The 12,123-nt window shown below is 37.6% G+C and overlaps 2 protein-coding genes across 11 annotated transcripts in view; both read left to right on the forward strand.

Annotated features, from left to right (window-relative positions):
- Positions 1–1,116: 1,116 nt before the first annotated feature.
- Positions 1,117–8,384, forward strand: LOC135625033 (meiotic recombination protein SPO11-1-like). Of its 9 annotated transcripts, XM_065129252.1 has the most exons (17): positions 1,204–1,255; positions 1,340–1,439; positions 2,053–2,126; positions 2,310–2,411; positions 3,608–3,681; positions 4,388–4,404; positions 4,719–4,788; positions 4,862–4,898; positions 5,657–5,704; positions 5,785–5,843; positions 5,920–5,951; positions 6,054–6,159; positions 6,427–6,547; positions 6,631–6,694; positions 6,989–7,153; positions 7,882–7,999; positions 8,099–8,384. In XM_065129252.1, the coding sequence occupies exons 4-15, from the start codon at positions 2,390–2,392 to the stop codon at positions 7,110–7,112; spliced, it is 774 nt and encodes a 257-aa protein (XP_064985324.1). In that variant the 5' UTR covers positions 1,204–1,255; positions 1,340–1,439; positions 2,053–2,126; positions 2,310–2,389; the 3' UTR covers positions 7,113–7,153; positions 7,882–7,999; positions 8,099–8,384. The 9 variants fall into 9 exon arrangements, with proteins under 9 accessions (XP_064985329.1, XP_064985324.1, XP_064985320.1 ...); XM_065129257.1 differs by lacking the exon at positions 2,053–2,126 and having other exon boundaries at positions 1,117–1,255; XM_065129248.1 differs by lacking the exon at positions 1,204–1,255 and having other exon boundaries at positions 2,053–2,181.
- Positions 8,385–8,600: 216 nt separating this feature from the next.
- LOC135585966 (E3 ubiquitin-protein ligase At3g02290-like) overlaps positions 8,601–12,123 on the forward strand; it is a 4,793-nt gene continuing 1,270 nt past the window's right edge. Inside the window, exons 1-4 of one of the 2 annotated variants that reach the window (XM_065129258.1) lie at positions 8,601–9,111; positions 9,334–9,438; positions 10,497–10,884; positions 11,595–11,704. In XM_065129258.1, coding sequence (XP_064985330.1) covers positions 9,379–9,438; positions 10,497–10,884; positions 11,595–11,704 — 558 coding nt within the window. In that variant the 5' untranslated portion in view covers positions 8,601–9,111; positions 9,334–9,378. The remainder of the gene's footprint in view (positions 9,112–9,333; positions 9,439–10,496; positions 10,885–11,594; positions 11,705–12,123) is intronic. The other variant, XM_065129259.1, reaches the window with a different exon arrangement.

The following is a 12,123-nucleotide window of genomic DNA, read 5'->3' on the forward strand; positions in this document are numbered from 1 at the left end:
CGAGGCTGCGACGGTCGGTCTTGCGCACCCGGGCACGCCGTGGCCCCTTCCGACCCGACGACGTGGCCACGCCACGTCGGCGGATCCACCTCTCGCTCTCGCTCTCGCTGCGCCCGCGGGGGCACCGTACCTATGGGTCCTGGTGGTTTGACTCTGACCCCGGGTCTCCGTCCTCTCGCCTTCTTCATCGAAGAGGCAAAAGAAGAAGGGGAAAGCTGCGAACGTCTGCACTTGGTCGCCATGGCGTTGTTCGTGTCGAAACAGCAGATCTGCTGCGCCAGATTACTCGCCTTCTTAGCGCATGTGTCACTGTTGCCTAAAGGGAGTTCATCATCAATTTCTTATGGCAACTGTGTCTGGAATCTATTAGCCGGTCAGTGCCTCTCCCACAAGCAGACATGCTTGGCAATGGTGAAGGTTTTATCTAGTAAATAACTGCTCGATGAGCCTTGCTCTGCTTGTTCAATACTCAATGATCGTAGTAAATGGTTGGTGCAGCCTTCCTCCTTGCTTAGGAAGACGGGAGAAGCAGCTAAAAGCTATAGCTTCACTACCGGGAGCTGCTCGGTGGACAAATGTCCGCAGAAGCTGCCACTTCACTCCTCGAACAATCATGCACAGCTGAAAAGTCAATAGAGTATATGTGCTCTTCAATGATTGATTGATCTGATCCAATTGGGATCAGCATAATAATTGGATCTGATTCACTTTTCATCTCGCCAAAAGGATCCTTTGACCGAAAAAGATGTATTGGCATTAGTTCTTTTTAATAATTCTAAATCTTCCAAAATTCATATATTTAGAAAACTAGAAATCCATCTTTGTAGGTCTATCTATGCATACGGTAAGCTACCAATGTCTTTACCAGCTACCTAATACCACTTTGATACATTGTCTTATTTTATATGTTTATTTTCTGTAGGATAATAGAGATGCTGTAATTTAAAGATAAATACCGTTCCACTTATTAATCTTTAATCAAATTGTTGATCGGCCTTTTGTTGGGACCCAACTAACATAGGACACAGCCCATCTTGTTGGCCCAAAAAGGTTTTCATTGGAAATTCTACGGTCCAGATTTCTCCAGGCCGGGGAAGTAAGATGAACGTGCGCCGTTGGATTGATATCGACGCCCAAGCACGTCCGATCTATTTATCGGCAGCATTTGTACCTTCTTTCGCGCAAGCAACGACGAGAATGGCGGGAGGCAGAGTTTCGAGTTCGAGCCCATCCGATCTACTCCAAAGAATCAAAGGTCGATCGATCGCGAGAGTGATCCTTCCTCTTCTCTGCCTCGTTCTACTTTAGATCGGCTTCTGATGCCTCTCTCTCCCCGCAGGTTTCGTCCGGTCTCTCGTTGAGGATCTCAGCAACGATCGACCTCCTTCGGTTGCCCTCGATCGGTACAGGAACTACTGCCACGATCCTTCTGGAAACTGGTCATCCTCTCATCCCTGCGGATCGTTTGTATTCGACCTCCTATTGCGGTCCATCCTGAAGTTATAGCTTCATATTCTTGCCCGATTTCCGATGGGTTTTATCGAGATTTCAGTTTAACTAGTTTGTGGGTGTTCTTCGCTGTTATGGTTTTGCGCATATTACAATTTTGGTGTAGATTATAACTAAATAATGACCTAGAGTTATCTGGTGGTGCGATTGTTTTAGGGTAGTCTAGGAATCTATTCTTTTTCAGGGACAAACCGGCTTGTTCTTGGGGCAGAACCGAAGATTAAGAACTAGTAATTTCACAATATCTTTTGTTGATTTATGGAGATATTCTCAATTCAAGAAAGGGTAACTTGTCGTATTAATAGTTGTATGAAGACTCGGAATTAATTGATAAACAGTTCAGATGTGGTACACCTAATTGTCATAGCACATCACATTAATTTATTTACTCATTGTTTCCTCCAGTCACTTTCATTCGTTTGAAACAGTGGCAAAATGTAAGCCTGTGTTTTTCTCTATCAAACCATTATTTGATTTCCATACCTTCTGTTCCTCCCTCTTGCTCTTTCTGCATAATGCTTTCAACACTTTTTCGCACTGCAGCACTTGCGGTGACAACTTACCAAATGGCAAGGAAATAATCTCGGTCGAGAGGGAAAGTCATGCATACAGATTGCGTAAAGTATCTTTCATGTCTATTCCTTCCACTGCAATTGGTTTTTGTCATCTCACGTAGGTGTACAAAATTCTGCACGTTTTATGTTCTTTTAATTCTTCTTCTTTCTTTCTTTATTTATAATCTTAGCAAAGTCAAACATACTGTATTATATTAATTGATTCTCTGGTTCCCTTTTGTTTAGTTGTCTTGTTTAGGGTGCTGCTAATAATACAGCAACTTTTACAAGAAAACAAACATGGATCGAAGAGAGACATCTACTACATGCACCCCGCTCTTTTCTTGGGTAGAATTTTCCTCTTAACTTCCTTACAAAAGATATCAGACTTAAAAATAGATACAATGTTTAATTATTCATTTCATTTTAACAGCTTTTTTTATTCAGAAACATCCGTTTATTTTATTGCATTAATGGAGAAGACTACAGATCACATCTTCAGGGCAACTTCATTTATCAGACATTTGAACTTAGGAAACTGCTACTTCGGTAGCAACAGCGAGTTGCATACAATACTGTTATTACTTGTCTTGTATTACATATAACTTAAAGTACTCTGTTCTAGCATTACTACAATTTTTCGAATGACTCTACCAATTGTTGCATAATTATGTTGTGTTCGACACATCTGGTTTTCCACTTAAAATGTGATCCATGAAAGTGCTTGATCAGTAGACCTCAACATTGGTTAACGTAACACAAGTACTTCAACATGATGAACTTTGTGAAACGAATTTAATAATTGATTGATGGTGGCATGCATATCATCGACTTTAATAGATGGGCATATTCATAGCTTAGACTTACATGATTTATTTGGTTAAAGGCACAGGGAATATCTTTGGTGTGTTGAAGAATCAATTGGAAAAATCTTAAAGGAATTCTCATATCTGCTACAGAAAGGAATTCTCATATCTACTACAGCTATACAGAGTTGTGAACATAAAGTATGACAACTTGTAAACATAGGCTTGATTTTACATCATGATTTTTAAAATATTTTCACATTGAAGGTGGTGTGACCCATATTGGATGCTAAGAAAATTCTTGAATTTGCTGATCCAAAATTTTCTTCAATTATTCCCACATTTTCTGAAATGACAATGCAATGTCTACTTCCATGTCACAGCAAAGTGCCAACTTTATAATACTAGTTCATATTTATCATGTCTCCCATCAACATTATTTGTTGAAAGATCAGGGCCACTCATTTACCCTGTAAGCTCAAAACATGAACATATTCTGCTGCTTGATTAGTTAAAACCCTTTTTCTCTTGTGATCATGCTGTCCTCATGGAAGTAGATTGATTTTGGTTGTGAGCTGAATGTTGATATCCTCAACAAGGTATACAGTGTTTTTTTTTTTTTTTGCTTTCCAGATTTTATATGAGGAATCAAATATTGGTTTATATATGCATAATAAGTTGGTGAGCACCTGCTACACAAAACGCATACTTTTGCATTTAAATATTGTTATATTGCAGAGCAAGCAGTTGTTGATCGGGCAATCAACAACATTTGCATTCTCTTAAAGTGCAGCCGTCAGCATCTCAATGTGGTATGATACTCTATGAACTTATTTTTAAGGTTTAGGATAATTTACTCTTTTGCCATTGCTTTTTGCTTCTTGCTGGTTAGCTTCTGTTGATTTGATTCATTTCCTGATGCAATTTTGTGCCTTCATTTTAGCCTTCTATTTCTTCTGTTAGTTTTCTGTGCTGCTGTTGGACCAGTACCGCCAGCTACACTAGCTGCACATATTCTACTTCTTTTAGTCCATTGTTCTTCGTTCCATATGTGTGTTTTGCTTGCCCTCTTTAAGAATATATTTCACATTAAACAGAAAATTAGAATGATTCAATTAGGCTTTTAAATGAGAAGTGTGGCAGTATTTAATGATTTTTCTAAGAAATCAGCCAACCTTTCAATCGTAGCACCTGCTTTTTAGCAGCTATCAACTCACAATAGCTACTTGTGGGGATTATCTAATTCATTGACTGCTACCTTTGACTCAGTTGCTTTTGCAGTGTGCAAATTTAACTTATTGCTACATTAAAAAACTAAAGAAACTGAAGAAAGAAATTGCTTCATATGACGATTGTATTTCTGGACATAAAGACAAAATCAGTTGCATGTGAATTTAACTTTTTTGTTTAGCTGAAGACTCTGCGATAGAAGCATAAAATCATCATTCATAATCTTTAGATTGCTTCTACAGTTTGCTGCATTGCTCCAAATTAAATTGATGCTTGTTATTCTTGCAGGTGCCTGTAGGGAGAGGGTAGATCCTGATACTTGGACTGGTCACTGTCATGTTGATTCTTTCTTTGTATTACCCTATAGTTTTGATGTCTGCAAGTTCTGTTACACTTAGTTCAGAGAGCTATGATCAATCTCACAAACATTCATATGTTACCATCCTGCTTAGTTTTCTATCACTGTAAATGAAGTTCTTGATCTTATCCTGTTGCCCATTTACGCTTATCATTCTAGTGAAATATAAGTTTGTGTTAAAGCTTACTTTACCTTAAGCCTATTTTTGGTTTAAAAAACAAACATGCCTGCTCTTTTTGAGAATCACTTTGTTCTTCTCAGATTGGTGATGGGTTGGTTGAGATTTCTAGAAGCTGGTAGGAAGATTTATTGCATAAATAGCCCCAGCACTGTAAGTTCTATTCCATATCCAAATATGAAGTTTACTCCCTTGATGAATTTATTAGAATTGGGCTTTGTTGCAGGTCTATCCTATTCCTGTGTGTCTTGAAGAAGTAGAAGGTAAATGGAAGTCATCAGATTGATGGTTGAACAATTTGATTTCTCTAATTCATATGAACTTGACCTGTGTTTTAATGTTTTCGTAAGGATTAGATACTGATCAGCTAATCTGGAGTCTCTTGAAATGTTTTTTTGTCCTCTATTATGTTAATGATAGACCCCATATGAATAACTTGAGATTTCTCGATACAGTTTGAGGTGTTGTTGAGGCATACTGGAATGCAGTTTTCATTTTCACTTCTACTTGTTTGGTTTGTCACATTTTATTGGCTACGGTGTGTGCTTTGGGAAGTATGAACAAACAGGCCTATGAGCCTGGTCCGGAGGTTCAAAATAGGGTGAATTGCAAGCAAAATGATAGCAAAAAAAGGCAACCAGTTTTGTTTAAATTTTCTCATTTAAGCTGTAGCATATTCCCCACTACCATTTTTGCTAATTTTACACAGATTAAGCCGTCATAAAAAATGCTGATTGTTTGTTTTTATTTGTGTTGGTGGTCATTCTAAATGTTGTCTGTTCAATTATGGTTTTCAGGATTATATTTTTAGGAAAAAAAGCTTCCAGATGATTATTGAAATGTTGGACAATGTTTGTAATGTTAAAATATTTATTTATTTTTAGTGTTGTTTCTTTTACTAATCAGCTGATAAACCTTCTTGTCATATCTGGAGCCTAATCATCTTCTGGATTCATCCAGTAAGTTTTTTTAATTGGTGCTCGTAGAGCATGGGTTTAAATGTTTCTTTTTATCTTTTTAGATATTGTCAGTGTTGCCAGATTTATTATTGTTGTAGAGAAGGAATCAGGCAAGACTTTCCCTGACAACTATTTTTCTTTTCATCTTAACAAGCTGTTCTCATTTGCTATTTTGTTTTACCTATTTCAGTGTTTCAGCGGTTAGCAAATGATAGATTTTGTGAGAGGAATCATTGCATTGTCATTACAGTGAGCAGTACTTGGTTTTAGCCTTACTATATGTCTCAATGTATTATTAGTGATTCATGTTTTTAACTTCGATCAGGGAAGAGGCTATCCGGATGTCCCTACAAGAAGGCATGCACAGAGTTTTCTGCTTTAGATTGTACTTGCATACCTTCTTTAGAAGCCATTGGCATGCAAATACCTGCTCTTTGACCCACTATATGTTTGCCACAGGTTCTTGTGCCTTCTTGTACAACATCTGCATTTGCCAGTGTATTGCTTGGTAGATTGTGATCCTTATGGCTTTGACATCCTGATGGTCTATAGGTTTGGTTCCATGGTATGACCACATTCATTGTTTTATGTATGTAAAGGTTAGAGCAAGTATGTTACTTTTATTATTAGGGATGTAAACGGAACCAAACATATCCTTTCGATTGAAAATTGTATTTCATAATACAATGGGAAATGGAAAATTTTGTTGATTTTTGCATTTTGCACTCACATGGAGAAAATGTAGCTTATCGTAGTGCTCCTAGTCTACACAGTCTTAACTGATACTTTCACTTGATCTAAATGCTTATGATCATTCTTTTGTTTCTTAAAGCAAATGGCGTATGATGCCAATTTGTTGCGTGTACCTGAGATAAGTTGGCTCGGAGTCTTCCATTCAGATTTGCAGAAGTACCATCTTCCAGATCGCTGTCTTCTCGAGCTGACATCTGATGGTCATTCTGAATATACTCTCTTGCTCTTTCATTTGTTTACTTTAATGTAGATACCTGTAAAAGGTCCAAACTGTGAGTTGCAGATAAGAAGAAAGCTGAAGCAATGCTGCTGAGATGCTATTTGCAAAAGGAAGCACCAAAATGGAGGTTTATTATTGTCATCCTTTTAAGTCACATTTCTATGATTTTGGTGGTTCTTATTACCTGTTATTAGACCAAATTGATTTTTTTCCATTCAAAAGATCAGATTATCAATCACATGCAGATTTCATAACTGCTGAACCAGCATACTATTGGCAAATGTCTGGCCATCGTTGTCCACCTGCACTGAAACCTGTCTTGCTCTTGTGTTAATATTTAGATTACATTTAGAGAATTGATCGCCGAATTTGCAGTTTTCATCCTGATACAAACTCATCTAAAATAAATTTGTGGTGGCAGGATGGAGCTGGAAGTCATGCTACAAACTGGAGTAAAATTTGAGATCGAATCATTATCTGTCAACTCGCTGTCGTTCTTATCAGAGTACATCCCCACGAAGATTCACGATGGAAGTTACCTATAGGTTCTGTTGTACACATGATCTTATTAGTTCGAGGCTACAAGGTGAATCTACATATTACAATTCTCTGATGATGCTTATGTTCTATAGCCGATCCTGAAACTTCTTGCATCATGTGATTATGTGATGTACATGCATGTTGCTAGAAATCAAGATTTTAAGGGTCATAAAAGGACATCAGCGGGAAGAAACAGCTAATGAGAAACATAAACCAGTCGAAACATGTAATCGATCATCCTGAAATGCTTGAAATTTTGTAATGCTTGGAATCTATGAATCATATACTGACATCACATCATTGTCCTTTGGAAACTGAGTGCTCTCTTTAATCTGAAAAAAAAAAGGGGGGGCGGGGGGGAGGGGGGAAAGGATGTTCTTCATCTTGCTTGCTAATCACCAGATACCACTTTTGCAAGAAAGTGAAGGTAATTAAAGGTTACTGGATCTAGCAGTTTTTGAATCAATTAACAACTTAGTGTTGTTGAAGGCAAAATGTGAAACCATAAATATTTAATAACTTAACTTATCAATTTATCATATTGTGAATAGAAGTTACAGAATTTGTAAATAGAAAAAGTATAAAAAGAATTTGTAGAACGGTCAAAAAATGTTATAAAATAGTTTATTTAATTAAGATAGGAGGACAAAGCTCCTTTAGGCCATAAAACCTTTGTGCTCACATCCTCCCGTACTCTGTTGACAGGAACCTCATGCACTAAATAATCATCATTCTCTCTGAACTAACATAAGTCTGCTTTGTTGATTTTGGCAGGCCAAGATGTGGATGAGTTTTGGGAGTACGAAGCAGCAAATGGTGCAAGTTGGTGATAGTGGTGATAGTTTAAGATGACGAATCCAACTTGCCACTCGCTGAAGGCAATGACTATAAAGTAAGATCGAATTCCCTATTATTCTTACTGTTTATGCAAAAGAGTTCCCCATCAGCGTACTGCGACCACTAACACTTGTCTGTCTGTTGTGCGGTCAAGGCTTAATATTCTGCAGGAATCAGCATGTCATCCAAAAGAAAGAGAACAAGCAAAGCAGCAAAAGCCACGGCCTTAAGGCAGCCAATTAATTGAACCCAATGCCCAAATATGTTGTTGGATTGCCTCCAGAGTCTGTGATGGCTAATCCTTAGAGTCTCCAACTGATGGCAGATCACGTCAAGAATGGAGAGTGCATGTGGCCCTCGCAAGACCGGTCTCCCCTTCATGCCTGTCCAAGTCAACTTAGGGTCGACTAGCTTTCCCGCATGCGGTAGTCAACGTTCAGGTAAAAAACGTACATAAATAACCATAAAAGAAAATATTTGGCCCGAGAATTCTCTTTGGCACAAATGCCCTAATCATGGAAGTGCTCATCAATCTTATATTTTTTGCCTACCTATTCACGACTACAGGAATTAATAAGAGGACACATTAATTTGGTGAATACAATATATATATATATATATATATATATATACCTGAGAAGTCAAAGGTTAATCATGTCGCTACACGTTTGCATAGTTTAACACGTAGAAGTTTCATGCTGCCCGAGGAAGAGTAGGAGGGAATACTCTCGAGCAAGTGGACGCGCGCGCGAACACACTCACACTCTCTGTCTCGCTCTTTGGGCACGCATCGATTCCACGCCCCTCGCTTCTTCTTTCCTTCTCTGTTTTTGAAGAGCACCTTTTTTTTTTTTCATTGCTTGCCCCCGTTTCCACTCTGAATCCCCGGAAGATGTTCGTCTTGTGGTCTGCTTTCGCTTTTCGACTGGGTTTCTTGATTGATGCGGTGGCTGATTTCTTAGGGATTTCCAGTTCTTAGAGTTTCTTTCTTTCTTTCTCTCGCGATTGGAACTTACAGGTTTGCTTTGCAAGGAAGAAAGCTCCCTTCTCTGTTTGGATTGATTGGCGAATCAAAGATTTCTTTCCGAATCGGAGTCGGAAACTTTCACCTTCTTCCCTTAGATCTATATTCTTGTTCCAGACTTGGATGCATTTATTTTAACGATGGTAAATAGAAGTCCGTCTCTCGGATGTCTTCATTAAAGGTTCCATTACTCTCATTGATGTTTTGCTTTTTGGAACGGTTTGTTTTTGGCCAAAAGAACTTTTGTTTTATGTGAGCAGAGTTACTCTGTTTTTCCAAGATTTGGGTTTGTCTTATTGTTGAAACAGGAAATAAGGAACCGTCTTAATCTGTTAGATTCCAATAATCGTCATACTTTTGTGCAGAATTTTGCTGTAGTGTAACACTGAACAAGGAAGGATAGTGGAGACATGGGCTGTGTCTGTTGCCGTTTGGATGGGGATAACTTGACTCAGCTATTTGAAGATGTGGTATCATTTTTTTTTAATTCCTTAATAATTCTGTTTATCTTTGGTTCAATTCTGATTATTAATTTTGGTAATAGGAACACAATCATCAAGTCTTGAATTCCCTACTAGCTCACATCTGTGCCTCATGAATGATTACTGGTTGTTTTTATGAATAATCTTCCATGAATGAGCTGCAACTGGGTGAAGATCTTGCAGAAGATGGCATTTCTCTGATGTAGTACAAGTTCGAGAACTTAGAAGAGTACTAGTATTTGTTTTCATCTTTCCATTGGTCCAATCATGCTAAAGACTGGGAAGCAATTGACTGCAAGTAGCTAAAGAAGTGATTTATGTAGGTATCTGGGGTACAATTGGTATCAGTAAAAATCTAAGAGACACATGGCTAAAATTTCTTCTGTTTGTATTCTCTTGATAATCTGCCTTTGATGGCCTACTATGCTTGTTTCTCATATTGACTTCTCCAGTGTGACCTTGGTTTCTCAGATACATCCATCCAGTCAAGATGTTTGTTTAACTAAATGCTAAAAATGACAACATCGATAGATCCATAAAGTTCTTTGGTTGATTTTTGCTTAAAGTAATTGAAACTTGATTTGTATTGTTTGATGAGATTTTGATTGCAAACTCTAGAAGACCTGTTACATGCGAAAGACTGTTCTTATGCCAAAGGAACAAGGTACCTTTGTGTATGTTTTTCCTATTACTGTTCCTGGTGACATTTCACTGATGTGTGTGAATCTGACACTAACACCAGTTCTTTTAAGGCCTTGAGCCTAATATAGCCATTTTCTCTTCTTATAAATGAATGTTTTATATATACATGTAAGTTTCAACCTAATCAGATTAGGATCTCATAGCAAATTCGCTTCTGTCAATAGTGTGGTAGTTCTGCATCTTTTTTTTTACAAGGTGCTCAACTGATTATATATGTTGAGCACATTGACTGGCTTAAGTTACTCAAGACAAATTTTTTCCACTAGCTCTTTCTTTGATATGGTATATATTGATGATTAGTTTGTTAATATATTAATCAATAACTGACCATATATATCCTGCAGTTTGATTCATTGTTTCAGAGGCGAGAACGAGTTGCTCCTTCAGATGTGCAGGGGGCAGTTCCTCCAACTCCTACGTCTCCGGTAGGAGTTGATACAGACTTTTCTTTTCCAAGGCCGTTGTCATACGATGATCCCAGACTCACTCAGTCGCAGTGCCAGAATAATGGACTTGTGTTAGGGTGTGCCGAGGTTCCAACACATCTTCATAAAAAATCTGAACCACTCAGATCTGAAAATGTTACAGACGCAGAATCAACAGACAGAAAGGAGAATATTGATGGATCCAAGGCATGTTTTTCTGAGAGTTCACTGAAGCTGCAATCAGCACAAATGACAGTGGGAAGTTCACTATCTGAGGATGAAGATGTGTGTCCAATATGCCTTGAGGGTACGTTGGATGTACATGATTAGATACATAGGCACATATTCATGCTGTCTTGGTTTAGACTGGCTCCAACTTTGAGATCTCCTAGTTCTCATTGGTGAGATCGTATATATTACTGCTGCATATAACCTAGCAGTCATAGGAAGATCTCATGCATTAGTATTGCAGAAGAAATCAAATGTAAAAACTAATACAGTTAGATCACCTTTTAATAGACAAATTTGGATTTGCAATACCACAGCCACAGTGGAGACGTCTTTGGAAGCATAACATATCATAATCTGTCATTCTTATTCAATCTAATTCTCAAAAGTTGAGTGATATCTAGATCTGGTGAGATTTTTTATGACATTCTGTTTTTCTATACATATATATATATATATATATTTATATATATATATATATTTATATATGGATTCTTTTACCTTTTATATATCTAAGTTATATTCTCCTTGTATATAATTGCTCCGTCACCAAAATTTTGAATTAAATGAACTTGTTGATACTGTGAATAACGACTATTTTGTAAGGAATGCATATATCATGAGATGGTTACGATGCAAAGAAACTGGTTGTAGCACTCTGCAGACAGTAGTTCATAACTTTTGTTTGGCATCCTAGAGAACAATCTAAATATATTCGAAAAGTTATTCTGAGATCTGGCAACAGTGATATGATTAACCTTGTCACTTATACCTTGTGTTTGTTTGCAGAGTACACACATGAAAATCCAAGGGTTGATATGCAGTGCGCTCATCAGTACCACCTCGGCTGTATATATGAATGGATGGAGAGAAGTCAAAACTGTCCATTCTGTAGCAAGGTAATTTCCTTTTCCAAGTGGTGATTTAACCCCTTGTTTATATCAAGAAGTTTATATATCGCTTATCTGTTGTTTTTTGCTTTCTTGTGAAACCAGTTTATAATTTGAATTAGTGGATAACTAGGAGTTTTATATAGACTTAGCTTAAGCAAGGATAAGGAAACTGGTAGCTCAGTCAGTGCAGCTCAGCTTATAATTGGTATCTTTGCTGAGTTCTTATTTGTGCAAGGAGTTGTTGCCTGCAGATGAGCAATGATAATTTCTTCGACCGTACTACATTTTGGCAATTTTGTCAGTTCTAAAATTTGAACTTTCATGATTTGATGGGCCTCGCCAGGTTTCTAAAGACTTGCATTCAATAATGTACCACCTACTCTAAATATAAAAGACTACAAACTTGTAAGTGATGATATTAATTA

This window comes from Musa acuminata, chromosome BXJ2-10, assembly GCF_036884655.1.
Source record: "Musa acuminata AAA Group cultivar baxijiao chromosome BXJ2-10, Cavendish_Baxijiao_AAA, whole genome shotgun sequence".
In the NCBI taxonomy this organism is placed as follows: domain Eukaryota; kingdom Viridiplantae; phylum Streptophyta; class Magnoliopsida; order Zingiberales; family Musaceae; genus Musa; species Musa acuminata.

Excerpts from the sequence above, each read along its gene's own strand:
- LOC135625033 (XM_065129248.1), top strand. The coding sequence starts at position 2,112 with ATGCATACAGATTGCGTAAAGTATCTTTCATGTCTATTCCTTCCACTG. Across the intron at positions 2,182-2,309 it reads ATTGGTTTTTGTCATCTCAC|TTGTCTTGTTTAGGGTGCTG; the intron begins GTAGGTGTACAA and ends CCTTTTGTTTAG. Across the intron at positions 6,160-6,426 it reads TCTATAGGTTTGGTTCCATG|CAAATGGCGTATGATGCCAA; the intron begins GTATGACCACAT and ends TGTTTCTTAAAG.